At 41.1% G+C, this 20,643-nt stretch overlaps 1 protein-coding gene across 18 annotated transcripts in view; it reads right to left on the bottom strand.

Moving 5' to 3' along the window:
• The window catches only part of ttn.2 (titin, tandem duplicate 2), a 208,919-nt gene that overhangs the window by 177,602 nt on the left and 10,674 nt on the right, over positions 1–20,643 (bottom strand). For all 18 annotated transcript variants that reach the window (XM_015043229.1, XM_015043240.1, XM_015043237.1 and 15 more), the window contains exons 9-33: positions 18,413–18,472; positions 17,753–18,011; positions 17,164–17,233; positions 16,897–17,088; positions 16,281–16,423; positions 15,745–15,893; positions 15,394–15,621; positions 14,361–14,602; positions 13,916–14,148; positions 13,666–13,830; positions 13,411–13,579; positions 11,634–13,330; positions 11,099–11,380; positions 10,751–11,017; positions 10,168–10,440; positions 9,344–9,607; positions 9,007–9,267; positions 7,450–7,710; positions 7,086–7,349; positions 5,695–5,955; positions 3,343–3,603; positions 2,267–2,527; positions 2,042–2,186; positions 1,317–1,485; positions 366–597 (exon numbers count right to left, since the gene is read on the bottom strand). In XM_015043229.1, coding sequence (XP_014898715.1) covers positions 366–597; positions 1,317–1,485; positions 2,042–2,186; positions 2,267–2,527; positions 3,343–3,603; positions 5,695–5,955; positions 7,086–7,349; positions 7,450–7,710; positions 9,007–9,267; positions 9,344–9,607; positions 10,168–10,440; positions 10,751–11,017; positions 11,099–11,380; positions 11,634–13,330; positions 13,411–13,579; positions 13,666–13,830; positions 13,916–14,148; positions 14,361–14,602; positions 15,394–15,621; positions 15,745–15,893; positions 16,281–16,423; positions 16,897–17,088; positions 17,164–17,233; positions 17,753–18,011; positions 18,413–18,472 — 6,808 coding nt within the window. The remainder of the gene's footprint in view (positions 1–365; positions 598–1,316; positions 1,486–2,041; positions 2,187–2,266; positions 2,528–3,342; positions 3,604–5,694; positions 5,956–7,085; positions 7,350–7,449; positions 7,711–9,006; positions 9,268–9,343; positions 9,608–10,167; positions 10,441–10,750; positions 11,018–11,098; positions 11,381–11,633; positions 13,331–13,410; positions 13,580–13,665; positions 13,831–13,915; positions 14,149–14,360; positions 14,603–15,393; positions 15,622–15,744; positions 15,894–16,280; positions 16,424–16,896; positions 17,089–17,163; positions 17,234–17,752; positions 18,012–18,412; positions 18,473–20,643) is intronic.

Genomic DNA, 20,643 nt, shown 5'->3' with positions numbered 1-20,643 from the left:
GGATAAAAAATCTATTTGGCATCAGATCGAAAGTCAAATAAATAGATTCATAAACACAAAGAATATTATATCTATAAATTCAGTATGTTTTGGTTAGTTTTATAATCATTCAATATAGTTCGAGTTAGCTGTACATTTTCCCCGTTAAATAAAAACGGTAATAAATAATTACCGTTTTTTTATATCAGTTGACAAAAATGTTTTGTTAATTTCAATTTCTGTTATTTTGTTAGTTTTAGTTAACTACAATATAATTGGTTTAGTCAACAAAGACACATTTGGAGCAGATCTTGCAGTAATACCTCTCCATATTTCCAAGATACGGTTCTCATCTACATCAGTTCTGAACCTTTTTCTCGACTTACTGTTGACTCTGAGGCGCATGGCGCTCCTGTTCTTTCCAGCGATGAAAGTATATTCTCCAGCATCACTCCTGTAGGTCTCAGAGATGGTGAGGCGGTGCAGCTTCATGATGGCAACATAGCTGAACCTTTCCTCCACAGAGAACTGGATCTCCACGCCGTTCCTGAGCCAGCGTCCTTCGACGTCGTCCTCGTTCACCTCAAACTCGAAAGTTGCTCTGTGTTTCTCAAGAACCTGACGGAGGCACGGGAAGGATGAGATTACTGCAGAAATCTCATTGTTTCTGGTGTAAAGCTATGAAACTGTCTTACTGCAATGGTGGAGTAATAAACAGACAAAGCTGTATGCTGCTAAAAGCATTACATTAATATTTTTACTTTTACTTTGTAAAAATACTTATTGTATTGAAATAGTTGTTCCCCATAATATCACTAAGTGTGCCTATTTTATGTATATTCTCTTTAATGTATCAATGTTGCAGTGCCATTTTTGTTGTGTTTACTTTCGGTGACAGTTTACACTTTTACTTATGATTCTGTGCATCAGAATTTCAGGGATGACCTGAAACTGGTACCGATCACTTCCACTGATAGTTTAACTCCAGTTTGTCATCAACTCAATAGTTAAAAGTTAATGTATGTTTAACCTTGCAATGGTTGAATATTGAACAAAATTTTAAATTTTCAAAACCTCTACCTGTTGTTAACTTGAGTCATTGATTACTTTCAAACTAATAAACAAATAAAAAAAATGCAGTGTGGTGTGAATGTAATGTATAACGCAACACATTATTGGAATGTAGAAGAATGGAAAGTATAGAAACTTAATGTAAAATGTAGTGGAGTAAAAGTTGAAAGTACAAACCACGATTAAATCTACTTAAGTAAAATGCAGATACAAGAAGAAAGTAGTTAAATACAGTAAAAACGTACTTGTACTTCACTACATCCTACCATGATTTCGCGCTCTGCAGGTTCGGCGATGCGGACGTCACGTCCCTCTACGATCAGTTGGGCCTTGGAGACGCTGGATCCGGCCACGACTGAATACTCTCCAGCGTCTGACATACGAACCGTCTGGATCATCAGACGGTGGACAAACTTCTCGGCCGTCACTACATACCTGTGAACAAAGCAAGTAAAATGATTTCCAGCTGATTTTAACTGAGAATGTTTCTGTTTGAGATGAATTCAGAGGTTTCATCCAGGGATAAATTAATATCAATAGACAATACATCTTATAGAGTGTTCAATATGTAGAATATTCACTGAAACGCACAGACTTCTGGGGGATGTAGGCAGAAGAAAGACTTCAGCAGTCCAGCCTCTGACGGCTAGCTAAGCTAAGCAGGTGGCATCAACTAACTGACTCACTCTTTGGTTACCTACCAACAACACATTCCGTAACTTGTGGTTACCTAGCAACAACCTGGTTAGTAACTTGCTTAACAGCAGTTTAAGATTTCGTTACTGTTCCTCACAGCTTCTTAAAAATAAAAAACAACAGTGTGGAGTGAAAACTGTGGATAAAACAGAAAATGTCACACCACCAGTTTGGCTGAATTTCAGATATTTAAGACCAAAAACAAATTAATAACAATCGATACTGGCTGATATGAAACACTTAATAATGTGTTTTTCAGCTGTGTTGCCCAGCCCTAGTGTCATCATAGACAGACCTTTCCTCAGTTAAGTCCAGCTCCTGGCCGTCCTTCATCCACATCACCTGGATGTTCGGCTCAGAAACTTCACACTCAAACATCGCCTTTTTCTTCTCGGTTATCTTTATGTCTTTAATCTTCTTGGTGAACTCAATCACACGAGCTGAGAATAAGAAATGTAGATTTAAGGAACATCCTAAACTATATATATAAAAAAAAACAGTCCAATGAATGCTTTGTTACCTTCCACAAAGAGGTTAGCGGCGCTAGCAGCAGAGCCTGCTACAAACTGGTATTCTCCTCCGTCTCCAAAGTGAACATTTCGGATGGTGAGTGAATGTGTGAGCTGCCGGCTGCGGACTTGACATCTTTCTGATGATTTGACCTCTACGCCGTTCTTCAGCCATTTGTAGGTGATGCCCTCATAGTTTACAGTGACTTCAAAGGTGATGGTGTCTCTCTCCTGAGCGTTCAGGTCATTTAGCATGGAGGTGATCAGGACAGCTGGATGGACGAAACATACATTTTAAGATTGGGCCAAAATGTTGAGCTGCAAGAATGCTGGTTTCCACAAGTGTTTTTTTTTTTTTATATATTTTTTTCTTAATTATAATAGCAAAGACTATTATTATAGGTTTTTATTTTTTAAAAACAAACTAAACACATAATATTTTAATGAAATAAGCAAAAGCAGTCAGATTTATGCACGAGTGACGCATAAATCATTGCAGATTTAAAACAAAAGAGGGTTTTGCAGATTAAAGAAAAACAGCAAACCATATCCTACATTTTTCATCTTTTTCTGGATTTTTTGTGTATTTTTAGCAACAAGAACAGGAATTTGCTGACTCTTACTTTATCTTTCTAAGTTTATTAGATGGGCATGCAAATGTCTGTGATTTAAGAAAAGCCACTGGATGTTTTTGATCCGTATTACTAATAAATTAAAAATAAAAATCAGGGTGAATACTTTGTGTTGCCGTACTTTTGACACCCCTGATTTAGAGAGAAAAAACCCAACAATGGCTGTGGCTAGACCTGTCACAATAAGCCTTCTCACAGAGCAATAAACTTTAAATTCTAATGAACATTTAACACTGGGACTAAATAAACAAAACAATTATGAAGTCTCTGTAAACAACGTTTTTCTTTCAATAAGGTCTAGACCAAGGCACCAGACTTTAATCATCCAGTTTTTGGTAGTAAGAGAAAAGAGAAAAACATCATGCAAAGGAAATTATTGAGCTCGTCTGAATTTATCATAAATTGATTGATTGCAATAGGTCTAGCAGGGGCTAAATCAGGCTTTGTGGTCTTACGGTTGACGGTGAGCGTCGCTGACACTCTGTCGTTCCCGCAGATGAAGGTGTACTCCGCAGAGTCGTCCCTGCTGGTGTTCATGATCATCAGCTGGTGGAGTTTCCCCTGAACCACGATCCTGAACTTCTCACTCATCTCAATCTCCACGCCGTCTTTGAGCCAGGTGGACGGCACGTTGAAGTGAGAAACTTCGCACTCAAACGTGGCCACCTGGGTCTCAGGGACCTCCACACTCTTCATTGGTTTGGTGACACAAAGAGCTGCAGGCGAGAAATTGTAAAACAATGAAAAAAAAGAGACAAATAATTTAACAGAAACAGCTTTTCTGAGAGATTTGGCTCTCGGAGGAGCTGTTTATTCTGGCAGCTCTGTTTCTCTGCAGCCATCAACAAGAAAACACGGTTAATGAAAGAATACTTCTCTGGCCGTTTGGAAAAGTATTCTTTCCTAATATCCCACTTAGTTGCGGGGTACCACAAGGCTCCTCCTTTGGTCCCATTCTTGTTAAACTTGCTCCCTTTCTGGTGCATTTTAAAGCACAAAGTACTGCTTTTCACCATTTTCTGATCTGCTTATTCCAACAAACAGCATCATGTTTATATTAAAGCCTTGTAAGTCATCTTAGGGATGTGTAATCACAGAGACTCTAATAAAAGATTTTAAGAGTTCGATGAACCCATTAAGTTGAGGTCAGATATATATGGAAACACTGAATTTTCACACTGCTCTTAAAACGGAAATAAGATTAGATTTGTTTATGACATGACTTTGTGACAGTAACACAAACCTACATCACATCTATATTTACTATAATTAGTCAATCGTGACTTGTCACTTGTTCAAAACCCAGCGGCCCGCTTTCTGAGGGCGGGGCACAAGTAGTGAGATTGTACCACACCTGTGCTGGCTTTTTCTTTTTTCCAAAGTTCTGCAGTCTAATTTAAGTGTAGATTTTTTTTCTCGGGTCTTTGAGGGCTGTTATCAGCTTACTTGTGTGAAATTTCACACCTTCACACTTCAGCCAGAGCACCAAGGTTCACAGGCCAACTGGGCTTCTGGATATTTTTGGACCCAGGCTCAAAAACAGATGTGGCAAAACCATTTTAGGTATAGTTCAGAATTAGCATGCCTTTTGATCTAGGATCATTAGGATTATTTTGGACTTCTAGCTAAATAGTTTTGTAACGTTTGATCATTTTTTATTGTTTTAAATAGCTTAGGTGATTGCTGAGTTTCGAATTACTGACAGTTTTAGCCAGCCGAGACTTTTTGATGGAGTTTTAAAAACACCTTAACTCAAATTGAGTTTAATATTTCTTAAATACACACTTGCTAACAAAAAACAGTTAGGCACCCAGAGGGAATGGTGTGATTTGGATGTAAAATGGTCCACATGCAGACCAATGTGAATGCTTGACCAGGAATCTAGAAGGTGGCATTTTGAGTTTTATCAGGCAGCTACCAAGCATGCGGCAGTCAGTCAAAGCAGTGAGTGAAAGTCAGCCGACACAAAGGATGCCTTGTAGATATTTTAGACAGCATTACCAGTGGCCCAACGTTGGAGCCAATGAGTATATGAGGGTACCCACACATGTTGTAAAGCTTTGGAAAGACCGCACCAAGAGGGGATCCTTGTTTTGTCCACCAAGTACTGCAGAACCCAAAGACATCTGTACCAAACTCAGGTACCGAACTCTTTACAAACACCCGAAGTAGTTTCAAAGATGGATGTCAGCCAAAATACCCATTTCCCATTCCATATGTGGCTGACATTAACACCAACGCAGAGAGGACTGTGTTTGGAGTGGTGCCGTAACTGGGAGGTGTGGTATCGTAATCTCAGTTCAGATCACCAAGGATGATCATTGTGTGGTGGCAGCAAGGGTGGAGGACCAATCCTGCCAATGAGACGCACTAGTGGTACTCCAGGCATCTTGGTGTTATGGTGTGGAGAGCCACAGGAATCCAGCTTCGGGTTAAATCAAGTGGGAATCGGAAGGACTTGAGGGACATCCTGTATTTGAAAGGTCGTCTTGAAGAGGAGACAAACGTTTCTGAAAATGTTCTGTATCAAATCACTGTCTGTTTCCAGACAATTTCATTTGCACCACTCCATCTGGGGGCTTAACTTCTTTTTTTACACAAGTGTATTTACGTTTTTAAATCATTGAATAATTAAAAAAAACTATGTAATGCCTAAGTAGTTTTTTTACAAAACACAAACAAAAACAGACGTAATTTTAAAGGAGAAAAGAAAAAAAACTTGTAGAGTAAATGTAGTTTATATCACTTTCTTTATTGAAAGTTTTTCCTTCTTAATAATTCATGACAGGGTGTTCAGTGTTGCGTACCCTCTACAGTAAGCATGGCGCTGCAGTGCAGGTGTCCGATCACGGCCGTGTACTCTCCTGCGTTGCTGCTGTCGACGTTCTGCAGGATCAGTTTGTGAGCTTTCCTCTCCGACAGAATCTTGCATTTCTCGCTTGCCTTCAGCTCGACGCCTTTGAACGTCCACCTGACGGGGACGTTGTCGTGCGACAGGCTCAACTCAAAGGAGGCGGTGCCGTCCAACAGGGATTTCACGTCTTTAATCTTCTTGACAATCTTGATTGCTGCAAAGATCAAAGACAGAAACAGTCATTAAGCAGAGAAACTTGTTAGAATGGTGCTGTGCGTAGTAGGGATGCAAACAATTAATCGACGTATGATTAATTCTCGATTAATGGTTTATTAGATTAAAATTTGTTCCAACTGATTAACTAACAACGTCCGATTAGACCTTATTTTAGTGTTGTACTTTGGCCTGCGTCCAGAGGAGGGCGCCACTGGTCATCCGTAAGCAGAGCTAGTTGATACAGAAACAAAGACGGCGGGGCCATACGTATTACGAAGTATTAGGTATTAGGTAATTTAAAAAATAGAATCACGAGAATAAACTCAGTATTGTGAGAATAAAATTGTAGGAGAATAAAGTTAAAACAATACAAGAGGTTGAAGTATGAGAAAACTCAAAATATTACAACTTTATGACTTTATGCTTGTAATACTATGACTTTAATCTTATAATACTACAACTTTTCTCTCAAAATATTACGACTTCATACCTGAAATATAACAACTTTATTCTTGAAATATTATGACTTTATTTGTATATTATGACTTTGTTCTTGGATTATTTTGAATTTATTCTCATACAACTTTATCCTCATAATAGCATTATTATTATATTATAGTTTTTATTGTATGGCCCTAATGTTCCGTCATACATACCAGAACGAGAAAGAGAAATGGTCCAAACAAAGTCCATTATGAGATGCAATATGAACTTTATATTTCAAAACAGAACAGGATAACATTCGACAACCTCCGTCATCTTTTATTTTTCTAAAGAGCAACTTAAGAGGTTCCTGTTTTGTTATATTTTATAAATATGTTTAACAATTTGAAAATGGCTAAACCACAATTTTCTATTTATTCAGTCTGTATTTAATGTAACTGAGAAAACAATACTAAAATTAAAGTGTGCTTTTTAAAAAAAAAAATCAGCATACAAAGAATTTTGCACTTCATGTTATGGAAAAAAGGTCAGCCATTTTCATACAAGAGAAAACTCTGGCTTTTAAAAAAATATCCGCTTACCAATTAATTGTTAGTCGATCAATAAAATAAATAAACTTTAGATGAACTCATTAATCGATAACTTGCATCCCTGTGTGTAGTGATGAGTGATGCTGATACTCACTCTCTACATTGAGTCTGGCGGTGGCGGACAGTTTCCCCAGCTTGAAGGAATAAACCGTCTCGTCTTGTGTGTTGCAGTCCTTCACCTTCAGAGTCTGGATCGTTCCTTCTGAGATAATCTCAAACTTGTCGCTGTTCTGCAGTTCGACTCCGTTCCTGATCCACTGGGCTCCTTTCACGTCCGGGTGGGTGAGTTCCAGTGAGAACATGGCCTCCTGGGTCTCTGTGACTGTCTGGTTTCTCAAAGTCTTCTTGATCTTCACAGCTGCAGATGAAAACAAGACAAGAGCACCACATTTAATCATTACTCACCCTTTACTGTTGGGTCAGTTGGCTTCTGAATCATTTAGAAAACTGGCACTCACCTTCCACCTTGAGGTTTGCGCTGGTTTTGGAGTTGGCCACCTGGTAGGTGTACTCTCCGACATCCTGTGGCCTGGTGATGACGATGACGAGGCGTCTGACGGACCCGTTCACCTCGCTCACAACGTTCTCGTTGAAGTTCACGAGCTGACCGTCCTTTAGCCACTTGCCTTCAGCTTCAGCGTTGGCGATTTCGCACTCAAACTCAGAGGTCTGAGACTCGGCCACCGTCACATCCTGCAGAGGCCGTGTGATGGCGCCACCTGGTGGTTGCATAAGTGAACAGTTGTGACTGTGGGGCATAGCCTCAATTCCAACATCTGTAAAGAGTTTTAGTCTTTGTGTTCAGTTACAGTGGAAAGCAGATATTTACATGTAGGGAGGGCGATATGTACGGAACGGGATTAGGGTTAGGGTTTTCTCATAATTCTGACTTTGGATCAGAAAATTAAAGTGAGAATTCTGAGAAATAAAGTCAGAAATCTGAGAAAAAAGTCAGATTTTTTTTTCAGTGGCCCTAACCTTTTTCTATATGACACAACTTGACTAAACTTGTCCAGTTTTAAGTCAGCTAAGATTGCCAAAATTAATTTGTTTGTTCAGTGTCAGAACAAAGATGTTGATGATGCCAAACCGGTGCAACGTTCATCTGCTCAAACTATTATTTACAACACCATGGTATGTTCAGCCAACTTGTTAGGGAGGAAACTGATTCGCTGTGAAATGTGTGAAATATGAACTTCACACCAAAAGCAAAACATTTTGAAGATGCTGGTCGAAGATGTTAAGTTTCAATGTAAAAAATTAAACAAAGCTGATAAAAAGGCACTAGCTGAAAAGTCACTCAGAGAAGAAGAAGCCATTACTCCCAATGGAACATAAAAAGCTGGAAAGACCTTGATTTTTTAATATACCTTCTGTGATTTAAATAAACTAACAAGTGTTTGATCATGGTGTCACATTTGGTAGAAAAAGAGGGAAGTATGGAAGCCTTAATCTATCCCGAATTTTACTATGGGGGCGGCAGTATCTTGCTGTGGCGGTGTTTCGCTGCAGGATGGACTGGTGCGCTCCATAAAATAGATGGCGACATGACAAAAGGACATCATGTGGAAATATTGAAGCAATATCTCAGAACATCAGGCTGGAAATTAAAGCTGAGGTGCAAATTGAACCAAACATGCAGCCAAATTAGTCAATTATTGTGAAATGGCCATGATGTTGGTGCCAAACAAAATTTCTTCCAGTGCTAATAAACGTGTAAACAAGCCTACAAACCTGACTCAGTTATGGCAGTTCTAGTAGAAAGAATTGGCTGAAATTCCAACAAAATATGGCGAGAATATTTACGGACCAAACAGGTTCAACCCAAATCATATAGTGAAAAAGATAATTTCATGAAAGATTTGTAGGGAATTTTTTAGCTAGTAGAGGTAGTTTTGGTAATCCCAGTTTACCTAAATAAGGAAAGGTTAAGTCACACAGTGGATGTAAATATCTGGTTCCAGCTGTAAATAAGTTACACTCTTTGATTTAACCCTTTAGTATCTGAGACCTACCAGAGACAGTGAGCTGAGCGCTGGATGTCTTCTCCCCAGCGTGGAACATGTACTGGCCCTCTTCATCTTTCATGGTGTCTAACACAATCAGGGAGTGAGCCGTTCCCTTGGACTCCATCTTGTATTTGGGTCCAGCCTTGAGCTGCTGGTTCCTGAAGGTCCAGAGTGGGTCGATTCCAGGATGTGAAACCTCAACGTTGAAGGTAACGTTCTGGGACTCTGAGCACACTCTGTCCTCCATGTGCTTCACAATGTGGACCTCTGTGAGAACAACACTGGTAAGACATGGGACTGGAAGCTGAAAACATGAATGATGAGAAAATCTAATCTCGCTCACGTTCAACAGTCAGGTTGCAGCTGGTTTCGACCTTGCCGACCACCAGTTTGTAACGTCCTTCGTCTGAAGCAAAGGTCCTGGTGAAGGCAAGTCGCTGCTTGGTGCCCTTTGCCACAGCCTGGACTCGGTCACCTGGGATCAGCAGCTTGTCGTTGTGGTACCATTTGATAGAGCTGATGTCCTGAGCTGAGATCTTGGACTCAAGGACAGCTTTTGTGCCTTCGATGGACGACACGTCCTTCAGTGGCACCACTATGTCGATAGCTTGAAAGATAGAAGAACATTTAAAAGTAAGGATTATCAAGACCGAGGTGGAGTGATACTAAGGATGCAAGTTATCGATTAACGAGTTAATCTAAAGTTGACTGTACTTATCAACTGACCAATGATTAATTGATCAGCTGGTATTTTCCTTCATGCTGCAATTGTTCTGCATTATCACATCATCCTCGCCTTCGTAGCACATCAGTAATTTTTGAAGTTGAAGTTTCTCCACCGTGCAGTTCGGCTAAATAAGTGCTAATAAGATAAAACTTAAGGAGCTTGTTGAGTAATATTTCAAAATAGAACTGCATAAAAGGTATTTTCCATTCAGATGGAGCCAATCTGTTTCTCTTTTAATATGGCGCCGCCATCTTGTATCAACTGGCTCCACTTACGGATGACCAGTGGCGCCCTCTGCTGGATGGCAGCCAAACAACACCTAAAGAAGCTCTAGGCGGAATTATTAGTTGATCAGTTGGAACTAATTTAAATCTAATAAACCATTAATTAATTGTTTGCATCCCTAAGTGATATGTTTATTTTCATATGGAAACACTTACTTTGCACATTGAGTTTGCCTGAGGTGGAGATTTCATGAGCTGGAACTACAAATGAGTAGGACGCAGCGTCTTCTCTGCTGACGTTCTCCACCAGCAGTTTGTGAACCTGTTTGTCGATGACGATGTGGACGCGGTCTGAGGCAGAGATTGCCTGGCCGTTTTTCAGCCAGGTACCTTCCACATTCTCCTGGGAGAACCGGACCTCCAGCTGAGCAATGTCACCCTCACAGATGGTAAGGTCAGTCAGCGGCTGCATTAGAGTCACGGGTCGCACTGGAGAGAAACAAAACGCACATATGTTCATTAATGACTAGTCAAGTCAAATTAAGTTTGTTTGTATTGCATATTTCAGCAACAAAGCAGTTCAAAGTGCTTTATATCATAAAAATATCCATCAATTATGAAACAAGAAATAAAAATTATGCTATTATTGGAGAAAATGTCAGTTAATATTAATCAAAGGCAAGTCTAAACAGTGTTTTGCTGCTTTTTGGATGTTTTCTAAAACGACTAATCAAACATCTACATATTTTAAGCTAACAGGGGAATTTTGTGGCAACAAAAATGTCTAAAAAAAACTTACATTTCATTTTCAGTGAGGCGCTGGTCCTCAGATCTCCACAAACAAAGGTGTACATCCCCTGGTCGTCCTTCCTGACGTCCTTGACAGCCAGGGTGTGCCGTCCTCGGCGGGAAGATATGACGTATTTACTGCTGGGAGAGAGCTCCTTTTCGCCAAAGAACCATTTTCCCTCAGCATCTTCACGAGAAACCTCAACCTCAAACTCTCCAGCGTAGCTCTCTGGTACTTCAATGTTTTCCAAATGTTTGTTGAGCTCCAGGGCAGCACCTGAGGCACACAGGAACGTCAAGAACCTTGAGCTGCTTTCCACAAAATAAGACTATATAAACAGGAATTCAGAGTACAAACCTTCGACATGGAGCCTTGCATTAGTCCTGATGTTCTCGTCATCTATGACCATACATGAGTATTCTGCGTCGTCACTCATTTCAATCACCAGCACAGACAGGAAGTGGACCTTTCTGTCAGAGTGCATCCTGTATTTGTCTCCTGAGAAAATCTCAACATTATTCTTCAGCCATTTGACCTTGACGAATGGTTCGTTGGTTTCACATTCAAAGGTCACCATGGTGTCCTTCTCATTTGCACTGGCATCAGCCAGGTTTTGGGTAAAACTAATGGCTGCCTTGGCTGCATAAGAAATACAAAATTAAAATTTGACATCAAGAGATGCATACGAAAGAGGATTAGGATCACTGAAAAAAAAGTAATTTTGACTTTTGATCTCAGAAGATTAGTCAGAATTCTGACAAAAAAACAAATAATTTTGAGATTAAAGTCAGAATTCAGAGAAAAAAGTCAAAATTATTTTTCAGTGGCCTTAATCCTCAATCATAGAGAAAGTAAAAGTAAATTACAGATGAAACTTTGTGTTTGACTTTACCTTGCACAAGAAGGAAGGCATGGCTTGACGACTCTCCAGCAACGTTGATGGCCTTGACCATAATGCTAGCAGAGTCCTCTACTGTGACATCTCTAATCACCAGTTCACACACATGGTCCTCAGGCCAGTACCAGTAAATACGCTCAGATTTTTCCAGAAGAATGCCATTCTTGAACCACTGGCACTCAGGTTCTGGTCTACCGACAACTCTGACTCTGAAACGAACCTCGTCATTTGGAGAAACAGTCTTGCTTCCAATCCGTTCGAGGATGTGTGGGGCTTCCATGCTGGGTGACAGCTGGATCCTCTCTGGTTTGATTGTGGGGATGGTGATTTTGCCTTGTTCTTCCATCTTCCTCCTTTCAGCTTCTTCCATCTCCTTCATATGATGAAGTAGCTCGTCTTTAGTCTTTTTTAGTAGGTCTTCATAGGAGTCATCCCTCTTGCGAGATTTGAATTCTACTGCAGAGATAGATTCATAGAAGCCCTCCTCTGTTCTGCGCTTGAACTTGCTCTTCAGCTCCTCGGACTCCTCAGAGGTTTTCTCATGAACGATTCTCTGCGCCTTACGCAGCTTAACTACTTCCCTGTCCTGTGGGACCTCACCAGGTCTGTCCACCTTGACGATGTCAAATCCAATTTTGCCAGATTCATGTGGGAACTCAGCAGCTTTGGGCTCCGGAGCACGACGCAGCACTGCTCTAAAGTCCTCTCTCTGTTGGATCTCCAGCTTCACAGTGTGTTCAGTTGTGCCTAAAGGATTGTCTGCAACCACTCTGACTTCGCCGGAGTCGTATGACTTGATGTCAACAATCTCCAGGTAGTAAATACCATCGTAACGAAGTCTGTATCTCTTGCTTTTGCGGATGAGTTGTCCATTGAGGTACCAATTAACCTTTGGAGCAGGGTAGCCGGTCACTCTGCAGCGGAACCGAGCGATGTCTCCTTCCAGCACCCTGGCTGGCTCCGGAAGCAGGACAATTTCAGGTTTTGTCTTTTCGGTTTCATCATCAAGGCTGACTCCTGTAGGTCCTCCCTCATGAGCAATGCGCTCAATCTCATCCATTCGATATGCTCCCTTCCTGCCTTCAGGAAGCTGAGATTCCTCAACAAGGCCCTTCTCGTCCTTGACGATCAGGGTAGCCGAGGTCTGGTCGACTCCAAACTTGTTGGTTGCTCTGCAGGTGATCACACCACTGTCTCTTGCATAAGCAACCTCATAGTCCAGGCTGCAGTAGCCAAACTCATTGACCATACGCAGCCTGTTGGCAGCAGCCAGAGGCTTGCCGTCATGCAGCCAATCCACCACCATGGTGGGGTCTCCAATCGGAGTCAGCCTGCACTCAAAGTGGGCCGGACCAAAGCGTTTCATTCGGACAGATGTGAGCTTCTTCTTAAACAATGGTTTCTGCTGCTTCTCTTTGTCATAAAGGTCGCCTTCCTCCCACTGCTCTTGGCCATAACGGAGGTGAAGAGGCTCCAGCTCTGGAGCGGCAATCTCTTTGGCTTTGTAGGTTCCTTTGGGAATAATGAGCTTCCTCTCAGCTTGCGGGGCAGAGTGATCTACCTCCACATTGACTCTGCAGCGGGTGGTGTCTCTGCCAGCCTTGTTGATGGCTGTGGCGGTGTACCAGGCGCTGTCTGGTCCGCCTGCTGAGGGGATTTGGAATTTGGCCTCTCCTTTGGTTCCTTCAATCCTAGAAAAAGCAAGCAATCAAGTGAATCAAAGCACAAATAAATTGCTTTACAGAGACAGAGAACAAAACAGTAGAGATACCTGATGTGTGGGTGCTTTGATGGAGTAATGATGTCGCTGTTTTTCAGCCAAACAATATCTGGCAGGGGGTTTCCGATGGCTTTAACAGCCAGTTCCACCAATGTGCCCTGCTTCACGGTGATGTTCTTCAGTTTTTCAACAAACTGAGGTCTGGATACGCTTTCTCTGGCTGCGGATCCCAGAACAAGGCAGAAGTTAATAATGAGACACTTTTAAGGTTTCTGTAGAAGTAGCACTCTGTAATCCAAGTTTTACCTTCAACAGAGAGATTAACGGCAACAGATGTTCGTCCAGCTCGGTTCTGAGCAACGACGGTCCATTCTCCAGAGTCTTTTGGCACAGCTGGGACAATGATCAGGGACTGAGTGCCGTCTTCCTTAATCACTATCTTGTGAGTGAAGTCATTGATAATTTGTTGTCCTGAAAGGGAGGATAAGACTGTATTTTTAAAGGCTGAAGGACCAAATAAAGAGTCACTAAACATATTTAACACTGCTTCTCTTACCATTGTGGAACCAGTAGGTTTCAGGCATTGGCCTGCCTACAACCTTTAAGTCAAATCTGGCAGTTTGTCCCTCTGCGCATTTGATAGAGGAGGGCTTCATGACAAACACGGGTTTGTAAAGTCTTTCCAGGTGAATTTCATCCGTTTCTTCTAGGCGGCGAGCTGGGGAACGTCCAGGTGAACGTCCAGGTGAACGGCCAGGAGAACGGCTCAGAGAGCGAGGAGATGCGGATCTAAAAGGGGGAAGCAGTGTGTCACCAGTTAGCAGGCGAGACTTCAGATGCAGCATTCAGAGCAGCAGAGACATTGCATTTTCAGGTTTTGGTGTTTCTTTGCAGCCTCTGAAGAGGCAAAACTTCCCCCCTGGTTTGTAGGTCATAGTTCATTTTGTCAATTCATCTCCATTTTCATAATTTCTCAGCATTAACATTTGTTCAGCACTGACCTGATCCTCTGCATTGATGGCTGAGGTGTGTAACTGGGAGGGGTTACACCTCCAGAAGGCTCCACGTAGAGCTTCCCTGAGCTGATGGCATTTCCCTTCATGTTGGAGGCGAAGGCGGTGTACACGCCTTCATCCTCTGGTTGAACCACAGACAGCCGGAGGCTGGCTCGTCCATCCTGAAGGACCTCCATCTGGTACCGGCCACCGGGCCGGATGCGCTGGCCGTCTTTGTACCAAACAATCTGCAGAAGGTTTTATGAATCGCTGTAAGTGACGTGTCAAACTCAAGGCCTGTCATAGCTTTTTATGTGGCCCTCTAGACTAGAGACAGATACATAAAAAGAACCTTCAAAATAACAGTTGTGTGCTTATATATTATTTTATCAATATGACCAAAGCAATTATATATGTATACTGCCAAATTACATCAATAAGTCTCTCAAGTTTTTTGCGATTCTGAACTAATGGAGTGAATAACTGTGAATTTATTGCACATTTTCTGCAAAAATAGTCAAAAACATTGTGTTTAAGTGACTGACTCCAACCTGCAGGGGGCAGTATTTCTTACTTCTACAACACTGCTGCCTTAATCTTACTTGGTGTCAAGTTAATAGTCTGTGATTGATGTGGCGAGTGACAAAAAGTCACAATTACCATGATGCATAAGTGCAAATATTGCAAAAATATTTCTAAATTAGAACAACAAAACTTAATTTTGATTGCAAAAAAATCACAAAAACAATCATGAAATCCTGGAGGGACTGATCAAAGTCAAAAGAGGTTCAATATTATTTAAATTTAGGAACTCAGCGAATGCAGAGACTGTCTTATTTTAACAGTTCACTAATGAGTTTTATGAATTCATACATAATACACGGGTTTCCAGCAGATTATTAAAGGTCATAAATACAAAACTCTGATAAATGGTACCACATAAACTTCATCATACTTCACAGAAATGTTCAGATTTGATTGGACTAATTTCCATATTGCAGAGATGAGTTTGACTATATATAAATGTATTTTTCTGCACCTTAGGCAGCGGCGTGCCAGACATCCTGCAGTGGAAAGTGACGCCCATTCCCTCCATGATCCGGTAGTTTTTCACTGGCGTCTCGAAGGCCGGCTGCAGCGCCTCTTCTTCTGCGACAGTCACCATCAGCTCTCCGTCCTCAGTCACCAACTCTCTGTAGGTGATCCTCAAGATACGGATCTCAATCTCCTGGATGATCCTCTCCTCAAAGGCTGAAATCATGAACTCCTGAAAGAAAAAGAGCAGAACATTAAACCTGAGGTAAATTTGCTGAAAGAACAATTCACTCCAAGAACTGTACAAAAAATATATAAACTACTGCAAAGTCACTGATCTGCAGAAGACGATTACCGTTTCTGAGACGAAGCTCATGGGGGTCGTCACCCTCCTTTGTTCAAACTCGTACTGAGCTACGACCGGCTGAGGCTCCTGGACCACGGTCGTCGTCACTTCGGTTTTATATGTCACATCTTGTTGCTTCATGTAGGCTTCATATTGTTCTGCAAGCGGAAAGAAAGTAAGAGACTGGACTGCAAAAACACAAAATCTTACCAAACATTTCTGTCTAGTTTCTTCTGCAAATATCTAGATACACTTGAAATAAAACAAAACTAACTCAAAATAACTTTTCAGCAAGATTTATTGTTTTAAATCAATAATTTTTTTGAATATTGATTAAGAAAAGTACTAGTTCCATTAATAGATTATTTTAATTATAACAGGGAAAAAATTTATTTCTATAAGTGAAGTAATCTGCCAGTGGAGCTACTTTTTCAACTGCAATGAAATATTTGCAATAAGAAAGCAGTCAAAAAGATTTAATATTTGTCGTTGTTCAGTGAGGTCCAAAGCAGAAATAAAGACAAAAAAACAGAAAATGCTGATACCTTCATCCAGCAGGATGGCAGTGGCTGACGCTTCCCCGAGAGGATTCTTAGCAAAGACGGAGTATTCTCCTGCATCATCAGCGAAGGTCATTGAGATCTCCAGTCGGCATTCTCCAGTCTCCTTTTTGTAGGCAACTTTATATCTGAAAGGAAGAAAAAAGTCAGTTATCTTCTCTGATTCAGGGGTCGAGGATAGGAGTGGGTGATGTGGAATTATAATTTTATTGTGACATGTTGTGGTGCTGTTGAAATAATGGTAAAAATGACGATAAACTATATATTCCTTCATTTGTATAGTTAAGTGTTTGTAAGTGCATTAACACCACAAACACAAATTCTGCTCTTGAAAAAAACATTCCCCTTTGAAACAGGCTTCTTCATTATGCAATATTCACATTTTGCACTTATTTGTACTTCTATTGGGTCTCTACTGCTTCTAAAAACAGTCCAGGTGATTTAAATAAAACATCCAGCAGGTGTTTAGCATTAAATTAATGTTTCTTAGTGTTTGGAAAATGAGCCGTTAAAAAAAAAGTCACAAATCAGCTAGCACTGCCCCTCAGCTAGCAAGCCCAGCGAAGCTCACCCCGTTACCTAGCAACCCCGTGGGTCGTACCTGTATCCAGTGGTGAGCGGAACGCCACTCTTCTTCCAAATGATGTGAGGTCTTGGGTTTCCTGCAATCTGACACTCAAACACAACACTTCCTCCCTCCACCAGCTTCTGGGGAGTGGGCTTCTTAATAAAGAAGGGGGCACCAGTTTCTCCTGTGCTGATCTCCGTCTGCTCCCTCATCTCGACAGCAATGCTGCGGAGAAGCAACATCTGGATTTACATTCAGCTCAGAAACTTCAGTGTAATAGGGTTGGTGTTTAAAACTCACGTTTTGGCTTGTGTGAGCCCAGTTTCTGTGACAGTCACCATCTCCTCTCTGCTCTCTATTTCCTCTGAAACTGCAACATAATCAGAGGACACCAGATTAGGCTGGTTTTTTGTACAGTTTAATCTTATTTTCTCTGTGGTGTATTACAAAGTCATGAACAGAGTTTGCGTTCCAGACAGCCATTTGTCTCTTTCACGGCTTTAACGTGTTTTACCCCAAATCTGACCCTTTTCTGTTGTTAGTTTGCATGTTTTTGTCAGTAATCAGCCTGTAGAAATTAAAGCAAAGACAACCACCAGTTAGGCAGTATGTCAGATATTTAACAATAAACTTATCAATAATTATCAACATCAACTGATACAAAAAAAAAGCTTATATCATGAACCGTTTTTTAGGCATATCATCCAGTCCCAGTTTGTGACTCAGACAAATCCCACAATCCTTCTTTCTACTTCCCATTCAGGCACTACTTTCTGTTGGTCTACCACATAAAGTCCTTATAAAATACTTTGTCTTTGTGGCTGAAAAGTGACACAATGTCAGAGTTGTGCATGAACAAGTTGTTGATTTTCGAGTGTCCATCTGTTACCTTTAACGAGCAGGTAGCAGGAGGTGCTGATGGTTCCGGCCTCGTTCGTGGCGGTGCAGGTGAAGCGACCGCTGTCTTCGGCAAACGCCTCGCGGATCATCATCCGGGCGACGCCGTTCTCATAGCTGATCTGGAAGTCGATTGAACTCTCGATTTTGTAGTCCTCTCTGAACCACATGATGATGGGGGCCGGCTGACCGCTGATCTGACACTCCAGGGTCACCGACTCGCCCTCTGTCACCGTCAGGTTCTTCAGGCCCTGAAACAAACCACAGAAATGGTCAGAGACCTGAACAAAAGACTCAGTTCTTAGAAATTATTTTTTGATCCTAATCAATTGTTTTCAAGACTTTCTGAAGATCTTTCAAAATTTACAGATTTTAACCAGGTGAAGCCAAAACTGTCACTAGATGAGTTTTGGGTAGAACATATTTACAGATAGGTTTTATTGTACAGTTTTTGCTTAATTAGTGCCTTGATTGTGTTGTTCTTTAAGCATCTGGTCTTTTTTGAGTCTTTTTACTCCAGTTAATAATTTATCGGTTGCTAAATTAGTTGAGGATTTTTTCAATAATTGCTTATTCACAATGAATCATAGTTAATCGCTTTAGCCCTATTTGAAAAGGATAGAAAGAGAAAGTGTAGGGAAAAGTTACTTACTGCCAGGATAGTGGGAGGGACTGCAGGTTCCTGGGCTCTCATTGGCACAGCGACCGCCTCCTACAAAGACAAAACAAGAGTTAGAGAGACAAACAAGATGTGTTTTATGGTCTGCAGGGTTCTGAGAGGATGGAACAGGAAGTTGGTTAGCATAGATAAAAAAGATGAGGGTCTGCAGATGAAGACAGAAGGAGACAAGAGGAGGAGTCTTCAAGAAGGGTGACGTGTGATTGGCTGCAGGGAGGGACTGAGGTCAGAGTTAAAAAAGAAGAGGACAGTGGTAAAGGACCAACCTGAGGCTCCCAGTCCTCAAACTCCTCCTCACTCACTGCATAAGCCCCGCCCTCAAACTGCCTCTGATATCTGATGTCCTTAAACGGTGGTGGGAGGGGCTCCAGCGTCACTCTGGCCTCCACCACCGACCTGCGAGAAGGACTAGGAGACTTGACGGGTTTGATGATCTTCCTGGTGGCAGAGGGGGAGGCCAGCTCTTTGTGCAGAGCAGCGATGGCTGAGCCGGTGATGGACACCTGAACCGGCCAATCAGAGCAGGTTAAACACCACGATCAGGAACAAACAGGAAGTCCACGATTAGTGAGGGAAGACGGTGATGGAGACGCTGAGTGAAGGTCAGAAAGGAGGCGGCAGGCAGCCGGGAAAAAATAAAACCAACTACTGTGCCGTGCAAAAGTATTTACACCCCTTAAATATTTTTATCTCATTGCCAGTGTTTCTTGAGATCATATGTTACAGACTAAGATAAAAAAGTGTAGAATTGAGTAAAATAACAAAGAAAAGTGTTTATTTAATTTCTACTCTGGAATCACTAAAGAAAACAGTGATTGTTGATCTGCTGAGATAAATCCAGATATCTGAAGGAAAAACTGAAAAAACAATTTCTCACAACGGCTCTATTAAAAAGCATGGTGGTGGCAGCATTGCACTGTGGGGATGTTTTCCTTCAGCATTTACAGATAAGCTGGTTTTGATGGGAAGACGGATGGAGCTAACTACAAGGAGGGAAACCTGTTGGAGGCTGCAAAAGAAACCCTCAGCATCAAAACATATCTATGTATTATAATGTCCTAGTCAAAGTCCAAATTTAAAGTTCGTTGAGAATCTGTGGCAATATTTGAAAATTAATTGAAATAAATGCGCTCTTTCCAATCTAGTTTGTAGTTGTACCAGCAGAAAGAAGGCAGTTCTGGCATCAATTCTCATCAATTCTCCGTTCAATTCACAATTATATTATTACTACTACTACTATTATTATTGTTGTATATAATTATATAATAAAACCCCAATAAAATACACTGAAGATTCCGATTTTTGAAAGTTCAGGGTTAAAGATGCTCCTACAAGGCACAGAACTACCCTGGACCAGAAAACGATGAAACCGCATGGAAAACACCATAAAATACAAAGCATCCAGTGATTATTGGATTTACTTAGAAAAGTCAATATGTTGTTCATGTTATTAAGATTTCATTTGTTCACTTCCAAACATTTCTGCATTTCTGGCTGCAACACATTTACGAATCCTTTGGGGAGAAGCAATTCAGCATTGAAGACAAAAAGAAAAGATATTCCAAGAGACAATTTTAATTCTTGTTTGGTCATCAGATCCAGGCACGATGGCAAGTATGAGGAGAAAAGATTGTGAGAGGTTCTTCAGTCGGACAAGAAAAGTCCACAAAAAAACCACTGAACAGGTTCCAGGTAATGTATACGTCTGCCTGTGCAGCTCCGATCCTACAGCTGATAGAACAACATGGACTTTGAAACCCTTCGTCAGCAAAAATGGAGCAGCCAGAATGTAGAAAGTCACATAATGCAAACATTCAGGAAGAAGGCCTAAAAAAAACCTGTTGTGCAAAATTAACTTTTCACAAGTTTTTAGACTTCCATTTGGATCCCAAGAGCTTCTAAAACCAGCTTAAAAACTGGAAACTCTTGTGTTTTGTGATCTCAATCATTTTGGAGAAGAAATGCCAGCGACATTAAAATGGAAAACTGAGCTGAATTTTTATGGAATGTGTTGCAGCCTAAAATGCAGGACTGGATGGAAAATAACCAAAATGAAGCTTGACATCAGATATTCAAGAATTGGACAATCATTTAGCTTTTTCCATGTTGTTCCAATGTCTTCTGATTTAGCTTTAGTGAAACCTAAAAACTAAAGGACTGGCTTTAGGTGAAATAACTAGATGAGCAAAAAGTGACCAGTAGGA

Source organism: Poecilia latipinna, unplaced genomic scaffold (assembly GCF_001443285.1).
Source record: "Poecilia latipinna isolate Pla-1442-1.1 unplaced genomic scaffold, P_latipinna-1.0 Scaffold622, whole genome shotgun sequence".
Lineage (NCBI taxonomy): Eukaryota > Metazoa > Chordata > Actinopteri > Cyprinodontiformes > Poeciliidae > Poecilia > Poecilia latipinna.
This window is presented reverse-complemented; position numbering and strand designations above follow the sequence as displayed.